Here is a 14,208-nt window from a genome sequence, read left to right on the forward strand (position 1 = left end):
AGGGGCACACAGGGGGTAAGAGTCACGAAGGGAAAACACTTAGGGAACAACATAACAGGACAACTCAGGAAACATGGCCTAAATAAGAAATGAAATACAGAAATACAAGAAACTAAGAATACTGGGCCAACATGGCCCAGGACCATGACACACAGTTGATTTTGAGTGACAAGGCCTGATTGCTTCTATTCATTCCAAAGATGTTGTGGTCAGGCCTCTGTACATGCTAGCCAGGTTGTTTTGTCAAGAGCTGCTCCAGGCTCAGAAATGAGCCTTTTAAATCAAATAACCTGATTGAGGGAGGAAGGCTGTTCCACAGTTTGGGTGCAACAACCTCAAAAGCACGATCACCTCTGGTTTTATAATCGAGCGAGGGACAGTAAGAAGGCCCTGGTTAGGGGGTCGGAAAGGTCGGCTGCAGTGATCAGGTTTCAGAAGCTCTGTATAAGCAGTGGCCTGTCCATGCAGAGGATTATCTGTTAGTAATGGAATTTTGCAATATTTCTGAGGTCAAGGAAACAAGTTTGGGTGAGCTTTGAGACGTGAATTTCAAAATTCAGGTGTTGGTCAAAAATTATACCAAGGTTTTTAGTTTTAGAAGGGGCCGATGTACTGACTTATCTCCTTAGAGAAACTGGCTGGGCCAAGTACTAGAACCTCAGCTTTACTGAAATTGCGATGAAGTAATGTAACAGATGCATGGCAGACCCGACCACATATTGCACACCTTTAACACTTTTTTCTTAATTACGGTTGTTGTAACTTCACACACGGCTGCAGCTTTTCAGCTGCCAGCCACACACACCAACAACCACCACATCAGGACTGAGTTCATCCCTCTTAAGCAGGTGAGGCGTAATTGCTGATGCAGCTCCAGCGTGTCAGCCTCCCTGCAGCGGCGCCACAGACCACGCCCTGCCACAAGTAAATTTGAATACATCCAAGTAGTAATGACAGAGAATCATTGATTGTTAACGTTGTTGGGTCTGATGTAAAAGTAAAACTGTTTGTCATCAGCATAGCAGTGGTAGGGAAGTCCATTAAAACAATGAAGTAGATGGCCCATTAAGATTATACAGTCATAAAAGAACAAACTAAAATGTTCTCTGCAGTGGTCATTATAGTGGACAACAAAACAGCACTGCTGATGCTTGTCTGTGCAAAGTGGAGAAAACAAAAGATCAGAAATCGTGTCTGCAGTCTGTCATTAAAACTACATTAAACTGTGTGCTTTGCTTTTTTAGATCCCAGCATGCCGAGGTTTGATAATACATTTAATAGACTGAGAGAATCCATTCGTTGGAGACGGAAACAGGAAGTGGATACACTCCCCTCTGAAGACTTGAAGGAAGAAAAAGGTGGGAAGTACAAATACATTTTAGTGTATTTATTTTTAATTTGCAGTGCTTTAAGTATTCCTTTTAACTTTTTGTTTTTACTTTTTAATGCATTTAGTGTAAATATATCTCCTTTCTACTCCTTACATTTTCAAAACAGACTTGCTAGGTGCAATGCATTTGATGTGCGTTTTTATTTCCTGTTACTGTGCACCTTTAAACATCAAGCCGAAGCCAAATTTCAACCTCATTGGGCAGAACAATAACATATAAAAGACAATCTTATTAGAGTATCCATCGCCAATCTTTATTGCATACAAATCACACTTAGTGGGTAAAGTGACCCCAAACAATCCAAAACAGCATTTTTGGTGCAGATGTTCATGAGTAATAGTTGTGGTACTTCAGGATCTAGTTAGTGCTACAGACACAAATGAGCATCAAGCAAACAGTTTCTGAGAAGTTCATCACACAATGTGTGAACACAAGCCAGTGTACTGCAGGTCCCAGCCCTAGATAACTGGAGAGAGTTGCATCAGGAAGGCCATCTGGCATCAAATCTTTGCCAAATCAACCTGTTATAAGAAAATTGTGCTGTTACCAGCAGTGCTCTGCTTTACTCTCTGTCAGGTCTTGGCGACGGCTCTTCAGCCACCTGTCTGGAGAATGAAGAGAAAAAAGAGGATGAAGAGTCAGATGTTTCTTCTCTCAAATCCAAACCACCGACACCATCAAAGACAGGTATTAACTTTAATACTAGATCAATGATCCTATATACTGGCAATATTTAATTATTAAACTTCTACTAACATTTTTTAATATTTACCTTAACATAGTCTTTGTTGCCTAAAGTTTGAAAATGTATGAACAAAGTATGTGGACATTAAGTTTCTCATGCTAAACCATGGGCACTAATCTGCTGCTGGAAAAGCCTCCACCTCTGGTTCAAGGCTTTCCATCAGATTGTTACGTCTGGGTGCAAACTGCAGGTACGAGTGCATTTTTGAAGACCACAGTTGATTTTGAGTGACAAGGCCTGATTGTGTTTATTCATTCCAAAGATGTTGTGGTCAGGTCTCTGTACATGCTAGCCAGGTTGTTTTGTCAAGAGCTGCTCCAGGCTCAGAAATGAACCTTTTAAATCAAATAACAGAGTTAGCAGACCTGATTGAGGGAGGAAGGCTGTTCCACAGTTTGGGTGCAACAACCTCAAAATCACCTCTGGTTTTTTAATCGAGCGAGGGACAGTAAGAAGGCCCTGGTTAGGGGATCAGAAAGGTCACGTGCAGTGATCAGGTTTCAGAAGCTCTGCTGTATAAGCAGTGGCCTGTCCATGCAGAGGATTATCTGTTAGTAATGGAATTTTGCAATATTCCTGAGGTCAAGGAAACAAGTTTGGGTGAGCTTTGAGACGTGAATTTCAAAATTCAGGTGTTGGTCAAAAATTATACCAAGGTTTTTAGTTTTAGAAGGGGCCGATGTACTGACTTATCTCCTTAGAGAAACTGGCTGGGCCAAGTACTAGAACCTCAGCTTTACTGAAATTGCGATGATGTAATGTAACAGATGCATGGCAGACCCGACCACATATTGCACACCTTTAACCCTTTTTTCTTAATTACGGTTGTTGTAACTTCACACACGGCTGCAGCTTTTCAGCTGCCGGCCACACACACCAACAACCACCACATCAGGACTGAGTTCATCCCTCTTAAGCAGGTGAGGCGTAATTGCTGATGCAGCTCCAGCGTGTCAGCCTCCCTGCAGCGGCGCCACAGACCACGCCCTGCCACAAGTAAATTTGAATACATCCAAGTAGTAATGACAGAGAATCATTGATTGTTAACGTTGTTGGGTCTGATGTAAAAGTAAAACTGTTTGTCATCAGCATAGCAGTGGTAGGGAAGTCCATTAAAACAATGAAGTAGATGGCCCATTAAGATTATACAGTCATAAAAGAACAAACTAAAATGTTCTCTGCAGTGGTCATTATAGTGGACAACAAAACAGCACTGCTGATGCTTGTCTGTGCAAAGTGGAGAAAACAAAAGATCAGAAATCGTGTCTGCAGTCTGTCATTAAGACTACATTAAACTGTGTGCTTTGCTTTTTTAGATCCCAGCATGCCGAGGTTTGATAATACATTTAATAGACTGAGAGAATCCTTTCCTTGGAGACGGAAACAGGAAGTGGATACACTCCCCTCTGAAGACTTGGCAGAAAAAGGTGGGAAGTACAAATACTTTTTAGTGTATTTATTTTTAATTTGCAGTGCTTTAATTATTCCTTTTAACTTTTTGTTTTTACTTTTTAATGCTTTTAGTGTAAATATATCTCCTTTCTACTCCTTACATTTTCAAAACAGACTTGCTAGGTGCAATGCATTTGATGTGCGTTTTTATTTCCTGTTACTGTGCACCTTTAAACATCAAGCCGAAGCCAAATTTCAACCTCACTGGGCAGAAAAATAACATATAAAAGACAATCTTATTAGAGTATCCATCGCCAATCTTTATTGCATACAAATCACAAAAGATTGAAATCATCTCTGCAGTCTGTTAATCAGACTTCATTAAACTGTGTACTTTGTTTCAGATCCCAACAATAGATCCCAAAAGAGAAAGTTTTCTTTTAAACAGAAAAGGGACGAGGATAAACCCCCCTCGATGGATGAAAAAGGTGGGAAGTATAAATATTTTTTATTTGTTCAACCCCATTTAAATATACTTGATATGAGTTTGATTATAATTATTTTTATTATATTTAATTATGGGTATATAGTACATGTGCACCATTCATTTCACTGTTTAGAAAGATTTGTTTCAATGTTTACTATCAAAATTTGTTTTGATCAGTTTTTTTTCCCAAAAAAGTGAAAATAAAATTAATTTGGGAACATTGGACATACATCAAAATGGATATTATTTAAATAGTTATAAAGGTCAGAGGTCCAAAAATCCAGTCAGAAACATGTTATAAATAAAAGTGTTTTCCACAGTAAAATTGTGGAACGATAAAATAATAATTGCTATAAACTCTTCTTCTGACCTGTTTCATATTTAGGACTGAAAACTTGAGAAAGTATCAAAGCAGTTTAACAGAGCCTGGATGATTCATCTATAAAATAGTGCTGATAATTTAAAAAAAATTGTCTTTGTTATTGTCCACCAGTGACTCCTACTTTTGAGGAATACCTTGAAAGGCAAGCCTTTTGTGAAGCCACTCAGGAACTGATAGACAGGGAGAAACATCTGTTTTGGGAGACAGCGGAGGCCAACAAGGAAGCGGTAGAAAAGCTTGCTGCAGACCATAAAGCCCTTGAAGAGCATGTATGGCACATTCTGCAGCAGAGCTTTTCTCTCAGCAGTGAGGAAGCATCAGCGTCTGCTCTGAAGTCTGCAGTGAAAGCCATCAACCTTGAGGAAGAGCAGGACCAGCTATGGAAACAAAATTCTCAAACTCCACCAGCCTGGAGGCCCAGCGAGTGGAAGAAGCACCATGACAAAGTGCTTCATGAATTAGTAAATGGGCGTATGGATAATCCATCGAGCCCCACTGGTGACCAGGTTAACCAGTCAACTATCCAGGCAACTATCCAGTCCATGGGCAAACAGCTGAAGGACGACCTGCAGCGGGTGGTGGAGAAGGTGAACAACTGCTACCCACCAGAGATGGACATCTGTAACTTTTATGCAAGACAGTACCATCAAACTTTCAAGGCCAGGCTCAGAAAGATTGTGGGTTCTGTGGGTTCTGTGGATGACTGCAGTTTCCTCCTGCAATGGGTGAAGGAATCTTATCCAGAGTAAGCAATTAGTTTTTGTTTGAAGTAGCATATTATTTTTATGCTGGGATTTATTTATATTTATTTATACGCCTGTCTTTTAGCTGCAAATTTTTGGTGGCTTTCATCCATCCATTCCATTCTCTTCCACTTATCTTTGTCAGCATCGCCGGGGAGTGGGGGGTGGAGCCTATCCCAGCTACCATAGGGAGGCAGGGTACATCCTGGACAGGTCGCCAGTCTATCACAGGGCTAACACATAGAGACAGACAACCATTCGCACTCACAATTACGCCTATGGGCAATTTTGAATCACCAATTAATCTAACCCCACTAACTGCATGTCTTTGGACTGCGGGAGGAAGCTGAAGTATCCGGAGAGAACCCAGGTAAACATGGGGAGAACATGCAAACTCCACACAGAAAGGCCCTGGCCAGGTAGAAATGAACTCAGGATCTTCTTGCTGTGAGGCAGCAGTGCTAATCACTGTGCCACCATGCTGATTTCAGTACATTAAGCAACCATTTTACATAATTTCCTAAGTATTCTGATTCTGATTCATTTCTGGTGGCTTAATGCGCTGTATTAAATTTTGATACTATTGACCATAATATTTAATCACAGCAATTAGAGCATGCTGTTTGTATTAGAGATACTATGCTGCAGTGGTTTAAATAATATTTATCTAACAGACTTGTTCATGTTAATGTAGAGTTTTCTTCACACATTAAGGTTAATTATGGAGTTCAACAGGGTTCTTAGCTGGGACTAATTTCATTTTAAGGCATAGCATTGTCATTGCTACACAGACACACACCAATTAGTTAAAGAGAAATGCCTTAAAGACATAAAAACATGGATGACCTCTAATTTCCTGCTTCTAAAATGAGATAAAACTGAGGTTATTGTACCCGGCCCTGAAAAGCTTAGAAATATGGCATTTAACCAGATTTTGACTTTGGATCAATTGGCCTTCAGTAACACTGTGATGAACCTAGGAGTCATTTTTGACCAAGATATGCCCTTTAATACACATAGATCAGAAACATTCTGTCTTGGACTGATGCTGAAAAACTAATTCCTGCATTTATTACTTCTAGTATGGACTATTCCAATTCATTGTGGTCATGTTGTCCTAAAAACTCCCCAAAAACTTTCTAATTGATCCAAAAAAGTTTCCGGAGGAGTACCTACAGGGACTAGAAAGAGAGATCATATTTCTTCCATACTGGCTTCTCTTCATCGGCTAACTGTTGAATCCAGAATCAAATTTAAAATCTTCTCACATTAAAGGTCTTCAATAATCAGATCTCATCTACTCTTAAAGACGTCTTAGTACCATATCACAGCAATAGAGCACTTAGTAGAATGGAAGGGAGAGCCTTCAGCTTTCAGGCTTTTCTTCTATGGAAGAACCAGCTCCCAGTTGGGAATCAGAAGACAGCCACCCTACTTTTAAGATGAGGCTTAAATCTTTCACTTTTGACAAAGCATAAACGGCTAGATCAGATGACCTTGAATCATCCCTTAGTTATGCTGCAGTAGGTCTAGGCTGCTGGGCCTTCCCCATGAGTTTCTTTTGCACTCACCTCTTTTCACTTTCTGTGTGTTTTTAAACCACTCTGCATTTAATCATGAGTTATTATTAATCTCCACCTCTCTTCCACAACATCTGATCCTGTCTTTCTCTCCGCAGCCTCAAGTGGTCATAGCAGATGGCCGCCCCTCCCAGAGCCTTGTCTTCCTGTAAATAGGGAGTTTTTCCTTCCTACTGTTTAATCATACAGGGTCGTTTCATTGTTGCAGTTTTCTCTGTGTTATTGTAGTGTCTTATCTTACAATACAAAGTGCTTTGAGGCAACTGATGTAGTGATTTGGCGCTATATAAGTAGAACTAAAGTGAATTAAACTGAAATAACAAATGACGTGTAGACTAAATACAACTTGGGCTGTATCTGCTCTGTGTACCAGAATCCTTGAAAAACCTGAGCTGGCCAGTAATATCAATACTGAAGCGCTGGGAAACCTGCTTCCTGACGAGTTACTGAAACCTCTGGAGGAGCAGTACCTCAGCAAACAACAGGTAACAAAGGATTTGTTGTCATACGTTTAATTTGCTTTGCACGTTTTTAGAATGCTGTTCAAAAAAAGTTATAGTTTGTTTTATTATAGCTCATAGAATATTGTAGATATAATAGTGACAACGGTGTGTTGTTGTGTGTTTAGAGGGACCTGATGATTTTTATTGACCGAGTATTGGATGAAGCAAAGAAAGAGTGGGATCAAGGAAAGGAGCCGACAAGAGATGATGGTTGCTACGTCAGTCCTGTGGCCTATGATGTCATCCAGGTAGAGTTGCTGCAACAACTTGATATAAAAGAGGCTGAAATCAATACTTTTATAAAGCTTGAATAAAGATGTATCAACACAAAATGAAAGGAATCACTTGTGTTGGCTAACTTTAAGGGTCCTTATAGTGAGTTTTGCATTTTGTTTACTTCTTGTGATGGTTTGCTGTGTGGCAGGCAGGATGAAGGTCCCAAATACAAGACTCACGAAACGAAAGATTTAACTAAAGGAGGCCGGCTTATTGTGCAGTTAAAAACTAAGCACATGAAACTCAGACTGGAAAACTAAAAAAACTAGAAACTATGCCAGAAATGGAGAACTAAGATTTAATCAAAGCATAACACAAGATAACACAGAGAGGGTAGTTAATGACACGACTACGGACAGAGGAAAACACGGGGATTAAATACACCAGGTAGTAAACGAGGGAAAGAGAAACAGGAGGACAACAGCTGGGACTAATCTGACATAACGAAATGGACAGGAAGCAAAATTAAAAACATTAACAAAGGAAGCAAGACTGTCAAAGTAAAACAGGAAACAGGACACAGACACAGAGACACGGACTTGACAAGAAGACACAGCTGACAGGGGAGACGCTAGACAGGAAACTAGACAAGGGACGTGTAACACATGGGAGACATGGAGGCAAAACCAAAGAACTAGAAAACTCCAAAAGATATAACCAGAACTTAACTGAAACAAAGCATATTCATAACCCTAAACATAAACACTGAGTCACCAGACTCTGGAACATGATATTTCTAATTGTTGACCATAATGAGAGGCTTTGAAAACATTGCTATATCAGAACTGTGCAATAAAAAATTGTTGTGGTGAAATATTGACAGAACATTGTTTTGATCGTAGGAGAACAAAATGTGCAGACTGACATTTACTCTATTATTCACTTTAAAACTTTCCAAAGAAGTGCCGACAAATATTTTCCAGCCTGCTGCACATATTAACCAAACTGAAAAAGACTTTGAGAAACTTTGATAAAAAGATTAACAAACAAACAAAGGACCGTCATTATTGTTTGGGTCGTTTGTAGAAACTCATTTACTGTCGGATCAGAGTCACAGTTTCAAACCCTCCCATGGTTCTGTAGTTTAATCACTTGGGTTTGTCACTAACATTGTAAAGCACTGGGTTTGGTTCCTGGTGTTTAACTGGATCTGAAAATGATGTAAGTGCATTGCTGTGTAAAGTGCTTTACTTAAAACTGCCACTGATTTGTCAATCCATTTGTCTTCAGTTTATCTACGGCATCGTGACATCAGCGCACAAAATTGTAGACGGACACAAAGCCCAGAAAATAACATCCAACCTGACAGACTTCATGCAGAGGTAACAAGGCTTCACAAGGCTGTCTTTTAAATATTGTCATTTGAAAATACATTTTAGTTTTATGTTTGGTAATAACAAGATAGTAAAAGTGAAAGCTGTTCTTAATCTTCTGCAGGTATAAAGAGTTTCATGAAGACATCATAAGGCAGAACAAACGGCACAGCAAAGCTTTCATAAAGGCAAACCTCAGCTGTGTCGAACAGTTCAGGTTTGTTTCTGATCCAGTTAGATGGAAATTCAGATTTTAACTTCATCATAAAAGGCGAATACATCACTGTGAGCTAATGTGTCCTGTGTGGTCTGTCTAAAGGGACTTCTTTGAGAAGCACGATCTGTTCCCAGAGAATGTGCGGGAAAACTGTTTGCCGGTCCTGACTGAGATGAAACAGTCTGCCCACACTTATTTATTAACCTCTGTGCGCAAGGTCCTCAAAGTAAGTTCTTTACAACTGCAGAATAATCCTCAGGATTAAATCCTAACATGTTTTAATCAAAGATTTTAAAACAATGTGTTATTTGTTCCCCACACAGCCACACTACCAGAAGGTGGGAACCAGTGACTGGCTGAAGAAGAACACGTTTGAGAAGCTGCTGAACAGCACTGAAGACCAGCTTCAAGAACTTCAGGGTTCCAGTCAGTCCTCTTACCAGGTAAAAGGAGGAAACTTTGTTTTGGATTGAATGGCCATTATTGCCTTCATTGTCAACTTTTTAGTAAAAGGATTATGATGTGCTCTGACTACTTATATACTTGGGCTAAATTCAGGAGCTGATTGGTCGGCTTCAGCAGGAAGTGACAGTAGAATATGTCCAGAGGCTCCTGAAAGGAGAGGTCAAACTGAAGGACAGCAATCAGCAGCAGAAGGCTTACGAGACTGTGCAAGAAAATGGAGAGAAACTGCACGAGCTGTTTGCCAGAATGGTGAGACTCACCTTCACTGCACACTTTAGCTGAGACATGAATAAAACCCAAAAGTGATCAGATTTCTGCTGAGCTGTTGGAAAAAAATAAGAATAAGAATCAGCTCAATTTCACATTTATTTGGTTTGGAAGTTTTGATTAAAAGTTCTATAAAATTGAAACAAAAAAAAAGAGCAGCTGACTAAAATCTGATCCTCCAAGCCTGGATATAGATGAAATACACTCAATGGAAAACCAATGGACTCATTCCTGAAAAACAAAAGTGTGACCCATAGAAAATGATGGACCACTTTTTTCCCCACTTTTTTCCCACTTGCTGTATATTGTTAAAAAAGATTTTTACATTACACATTTGTATCTGTAGCATATAAATTAATATTTTATACAGATTTTACATGGAGCAAAACATGGTGGAAATGAAGAAAAACCCTCCACTTAAGGACAACTGGACTGTAGTTACAAATGTATCAAATATCTGAACATTAGTTGATGACTATGTGGTGCATAAATAAAGACAATATTCACGAAACTGAAAGAACCTATCAAATACATCATTGATCTTGTCAAACTCCAGTGCAGTAGCTCCAGAATGAAAAACATCATTATTGCTTTGTTGATTACAGTTTGGGGAAACTTGCAGACTAAACTGACGTCACTGATTTGTCTTCACAGGGATCCAAACAAGACTGGTTAAAGGAAATCCTGACCAAGATTGCAGAAGTGCTAAAACTCCAAGATATTCCTGCCATACAGATGCAAATCGTTTCACTGGGATCTGCTTATCCCGACCTCAGGTAACTTTTGAACTGACTGAAACATTATTTACTTTAATACAAAAACAACTGCACTTTTTGGCGATAGCTGAGGAGGAACAGCAAGTAGACTGAGCCAAACATCTCAGTTGGTTTCAGATGTTTCTTGTCAGCAGGATGAGCGACATTCATGGAAACTAATATGAGAAACTGAAAGCTAAATAAAACATGCAGGCCTGAGAGAAGCAGCAGCAGCTGTGTGTAGATGAAGTCAATAATGCTGTTAATTAGAGTGAAAGGAGAGATTTCTTCCAAATGTGGCACTGGAAAACAAACTGTCTCGTTCTTGTCTTATTTCTAACCTTAAAGGAAAAGGAGAAAGAGAATCAGGGGACATAAACACTGCTGTTGATAGCACTCACATATAGACTGACTGTGTGTCTGAAAGTATCAGCACCACAGAAGTGTGTGATTTCATGGGGAGTTATTTGATAAAACTAGTGGAAACTTGGAGATTAATGTAAATTTAGGCACATATCAGTGTCACCAATAGGAGTTCCATCTATTGTTGCATTTAACACAGAAATTGACACATTTTCCAATAGTTGGTGTGGTGATGTGACAGCTGTTAATGTTTGCAGGATGGATGTGTGTCAGGGGCAGGAAACCGGTTACACACAGAAAAAGATAACAGGTTCAATAATACAGATCAGCAAATCAGCTGTTTGATTTAAGACCTGCAGTCTTGGACTACAAGTTTAAAGAAATGATTGAACTTGTAAGCCTTGTGTTGAAAGTTAAAAAAATGTTGCAGAATCTTTTTTTTAACTTATTAACATTGTTAATATCATGTGGCATTAATGGGGTGATTTTGCACATTCATGTAATCTAAGGTAGGCTGAAACATCATCATCATCATCATCATCATCATCATCATTTGTTTGCATCTTACTGTCATATATGACTTTCTTCACCTGACAGTTTTGTTTCTCAGTATCTCATTCTGTAATGACAAACAGCATATAAACATAATCATAAAATACTTGGCATGACATCTTTTTTTTGAACATTTTCTTCTTTCTGTCACCAACAGTGAAAAACATCTTTCAGCTCTGCTTAAACTCAAAGCAAACCTCTCCAAAGTCGACAAGAAAACCATCAAAACCACAGTGCTGGACATACTGAAAGAAAGCCATACTAATGCTGAAACCCAGGCGTTTTTCTCCAAAGTTGAAGTGACGGGCAGTTGATTTGCTTTTCAGAATATCACTGACTGAGAGTTGGGTTGCAGAGCATCTGTCTTATATTGTTTGGTAGATAAGATGAGTTGAAGTGTTTTCAGTCTGTCTGTAAAGATGTTCAAAGTGAATGTTATGGGTAATTTCCCATGTTTCTGTCTCGTTGTCTGTTAGTGTTTGACACAGCGAGTATCAGGGTTTGTTTTTTTTTCATTTAGTCATTTTTCATTTTTGGATGACCATCACTTATGTGGAAACACTTCCTCCTTGGACCTCAGACACTTATTCCATTTTCTACAGTCAAACTTTCTCCTAAATTCTTGTCTTAGAGCTGCAGGCTTCTCTCTTAAAACATCGTCACCACGTGCTCTGCTTCACTTGGAGGTAAACATAGTTTTGTACACAGAGAAATGGGGAAATGTGCATGTTGGTTCCAAATGCTTTTGATTTACTAACATACGAACTGTGGTGATAACAAAATAGGCTGGCACGCAACGTTTCGCAAATTTAACAGTAATTTTTCTGTGTGGACTACTTGTGTATTAGTGTATAAGTCCATGTAAATGAGGCTCATTGTCTGCACCATGTTTCACAGATGATGCAGTAGTGAAAAGTTTTTTCTCTCCTTCTTCTGACTTTCCCATGTTTCTGATACAAGTTAATCTTGGTTTCATCTTTTCAAAGATGGCTTTTCGAAACCTGTGCGAGGTCTTTTAGATGTTTTCTGGCAAATCTAATCTGACCTTCTTGTTCTTCAGTGTAACCTCATGTTTGCACCTTGTTGTAAACCTTGTTGTATACTGCTGAATAGAAACCAAGTCTTGTAACAACATGGATAAATAATACTCGGAAGCGCTGGAATATTGTTTCACATGTAACCTTTAGGTAAATAGTGAGGTTTTCATGTTGATATTATCCAATAGTTTTGTAAGAATAAAACAGAATACTTTATGGTACTGCTTTTAAAAAATGTACACATCCACTGGAAGAAGTCAGAATTTCTGCAGTGATTCATGTTTGTTTCTTGGTTTGTGCAAGTTAGTATAGAATAATTCTTTATTCTTGCATATGTACCAGAAGATAAATGGCAATATTGTGTTTACAGTGAAGTAGCAAAACACACTGTTTAAAAATATTACCTTTGTCCTCATGTTTGTTGCGTTTGACATCAGACAAAGAAAAATGACATATTTCACATCAAAATAACAAACATTACATGTTTGTCATTTTGTACAGGAAAACAGACATAACTGTGAAAGTCAATTAATTTCTCAGGTAAATTTATTTTTATGTGTTTTGTATAAGTTGATTCAAATGTTTGGATTTTTTTTTTTCACTTTTTGTGATTGTAGCTAAGAAAATGTAAACATTGTGTAACTGAAATGCATATTTTATAATACCAATAAAAAGCCACTATATCCACTAAGCACTATCAGCCTAACCCACTCACATTTGTTCATTTATTTGGACTGGAAATGTTTTCTTTTATTGAAGCAAATATCTGTAACGATGTGCATAAAACAGCACTTGGAAACAAATCTCAAATATTTCTATCATCTTATTTAAAAAAGACAATTCAACTTTTCCCCCCCAAAAAGGTATGGACAAAGACTAAACCCCTGCACACACAACTACAGCACACAACCCCCTCTAGTGGACATACATGTCCTGATGTCACGTCGGATTTGGTTTTATTACAACTTTTGTTTATTTACCTGCCTAACATAGAAACCGAAACAACAACATGAGAGCTTGCTTCTTCACCTCTAAAGTATACATTTGTCCAGGGCTGGACTGGGACAAGAAAAATCAGCCCGGGCATTTTGACTAGTGACCGGCCCACCAGGTATCATAGGAAGAGCCATAAAGTCTTTGAATGAAAACGAACGCTGTTGTGAGAGTGATGTACAGTCTTGTTGTTATATATGTATGATTTCTATACATTTTACATCAGATAAACATTTTGGTTGTAGGATTCAGATAATTATTTATTAAAAGCCAGACATTTTAAATGAGAATAAGAAAGAAAAGTATTTCTTTTTGCCCCCCTCTCCCTGTTAATGCCCTACCTGGCCCCTTGGCAGAACTTTGCTAGACCCGCCCCTGCACAGTTACCAGCTGTCAGCTACATAGAAAAGGCTCCTGGTGTTATTTGTCTCTCAGAAACAGTTCATAACTTCCCTTCAACTCATTCACGTCACCTAAAAGGTAAACCTGTTTCTCCATCACCTGTTCAGCTCTGATGATTCAGTAAGGACATCTCCTGGTTTCATCTTCATGTTTCCCTCTCACCAGATATACAAACCGACATCATGACCAGCAGCTTTTACAGCTGTGGCTCCAGCAAACATCAGCTGATACTAGAAATTAATATTAAATAAATTCTAACAACAGCTGATCAAGCTTAAACGTCGACATCCGATGGTTTCCTCTTTCTGGCGCAAAGTGGGCGATAAACAAACGATAGACTGGACT

The 14,208-nt window shown here is 38.8% G+C and overlaps 1 protein-coding gene across 3 annotated transcripts in view; it reads left to right on the top strand.

The window, feature by feature from the left end:
* The window catches only part of LOC309695754 (tumor necrosis factor alpha-induced protein 2-like), a 30,268-nt gene extending 17,128 nt beyond the window's left edge, over nucleotides 1-13,140 (top strand). For 2 of the 3 annotated variants that reach the window (XM_082516620.1, XM_082516619.1), the window contains 14 exons: nucleotides 1,245-1,358; nucleotides 1,968-2,078; nucleotides 3,453-3,563; nucleotides 3,933-4,016; nucleotides 4,509-5,142; nucleotides 7,094-7,205; nucleotides 7,349-7,471; nucleotides 8,730-8,821; nucleotides 8,937-9,029; nucleotides 9,132-9,255; nucleotides 9,353-9,472; nucleotides 9,588-9,743; nucleotides 10,416-10,537; nucleotides 11,589-13,139. In XM_082516620.1, coding sequence (XP_082372746.1) covers nucleotides 1,245-1,358; nucleotides 1,968-2,078; nucleotides 3,453-3,563; nucleotides 3,933-4,016; nucleotides 4,509-5,142; nucleotides 7,094-7,205; nucleotides 7,349-7,471; nucleotides 8,730-8,821; nucleotides 8,937-9,029; nucleotides 9,132-9,255; nucleotides 9,353-9,472; nucleotides 9,588-9,743; nucleotides 10,416-10,537; nucleotides 11,589-11,745 — 2,153 coding nt within the window. In that variant the 3' untranslated portion in view covers nucleotides 11,746-13,139. Of the gene's footprint in view, nucleotides 1-1,244; nucleotides 1,359-1,967; nucleotides 2,079-3,452; nucleotides 3,564-3,932; nucleotides 4,017-4,508; nucleotides 5,143-7,093; nucleotides 7,206-7,348; nucleotides 7,472-8,729; nucleotides 8,822-8,936; nucleotides 9,030-9,131; nucleotides 9,256-9,352; nucleotides 9,473-9,587; nucleotides 9,744-10,415; nucleotides 10,538-11,588 lie in introns of all 3 variants that reach the window. The other variant, XM_082516621.1, reaches the window with a different exon arrangement.
* The last annotated feature ends 1,068 nt before the right edge of the window (nucleotides 13,141-14,208 follow it).

This window comes from Aulonocara stuartgranti (assembly GCF_965226115.1).
Source record: "Aulonocara stuartgranti genome assembly, chromosome: 19".
NCBI lineage: Eukaryota > Metazoa > Chordata > Actinopteri > Cichliformes > Cichlidae > Aulonocara > Aulonocara stuartgranti.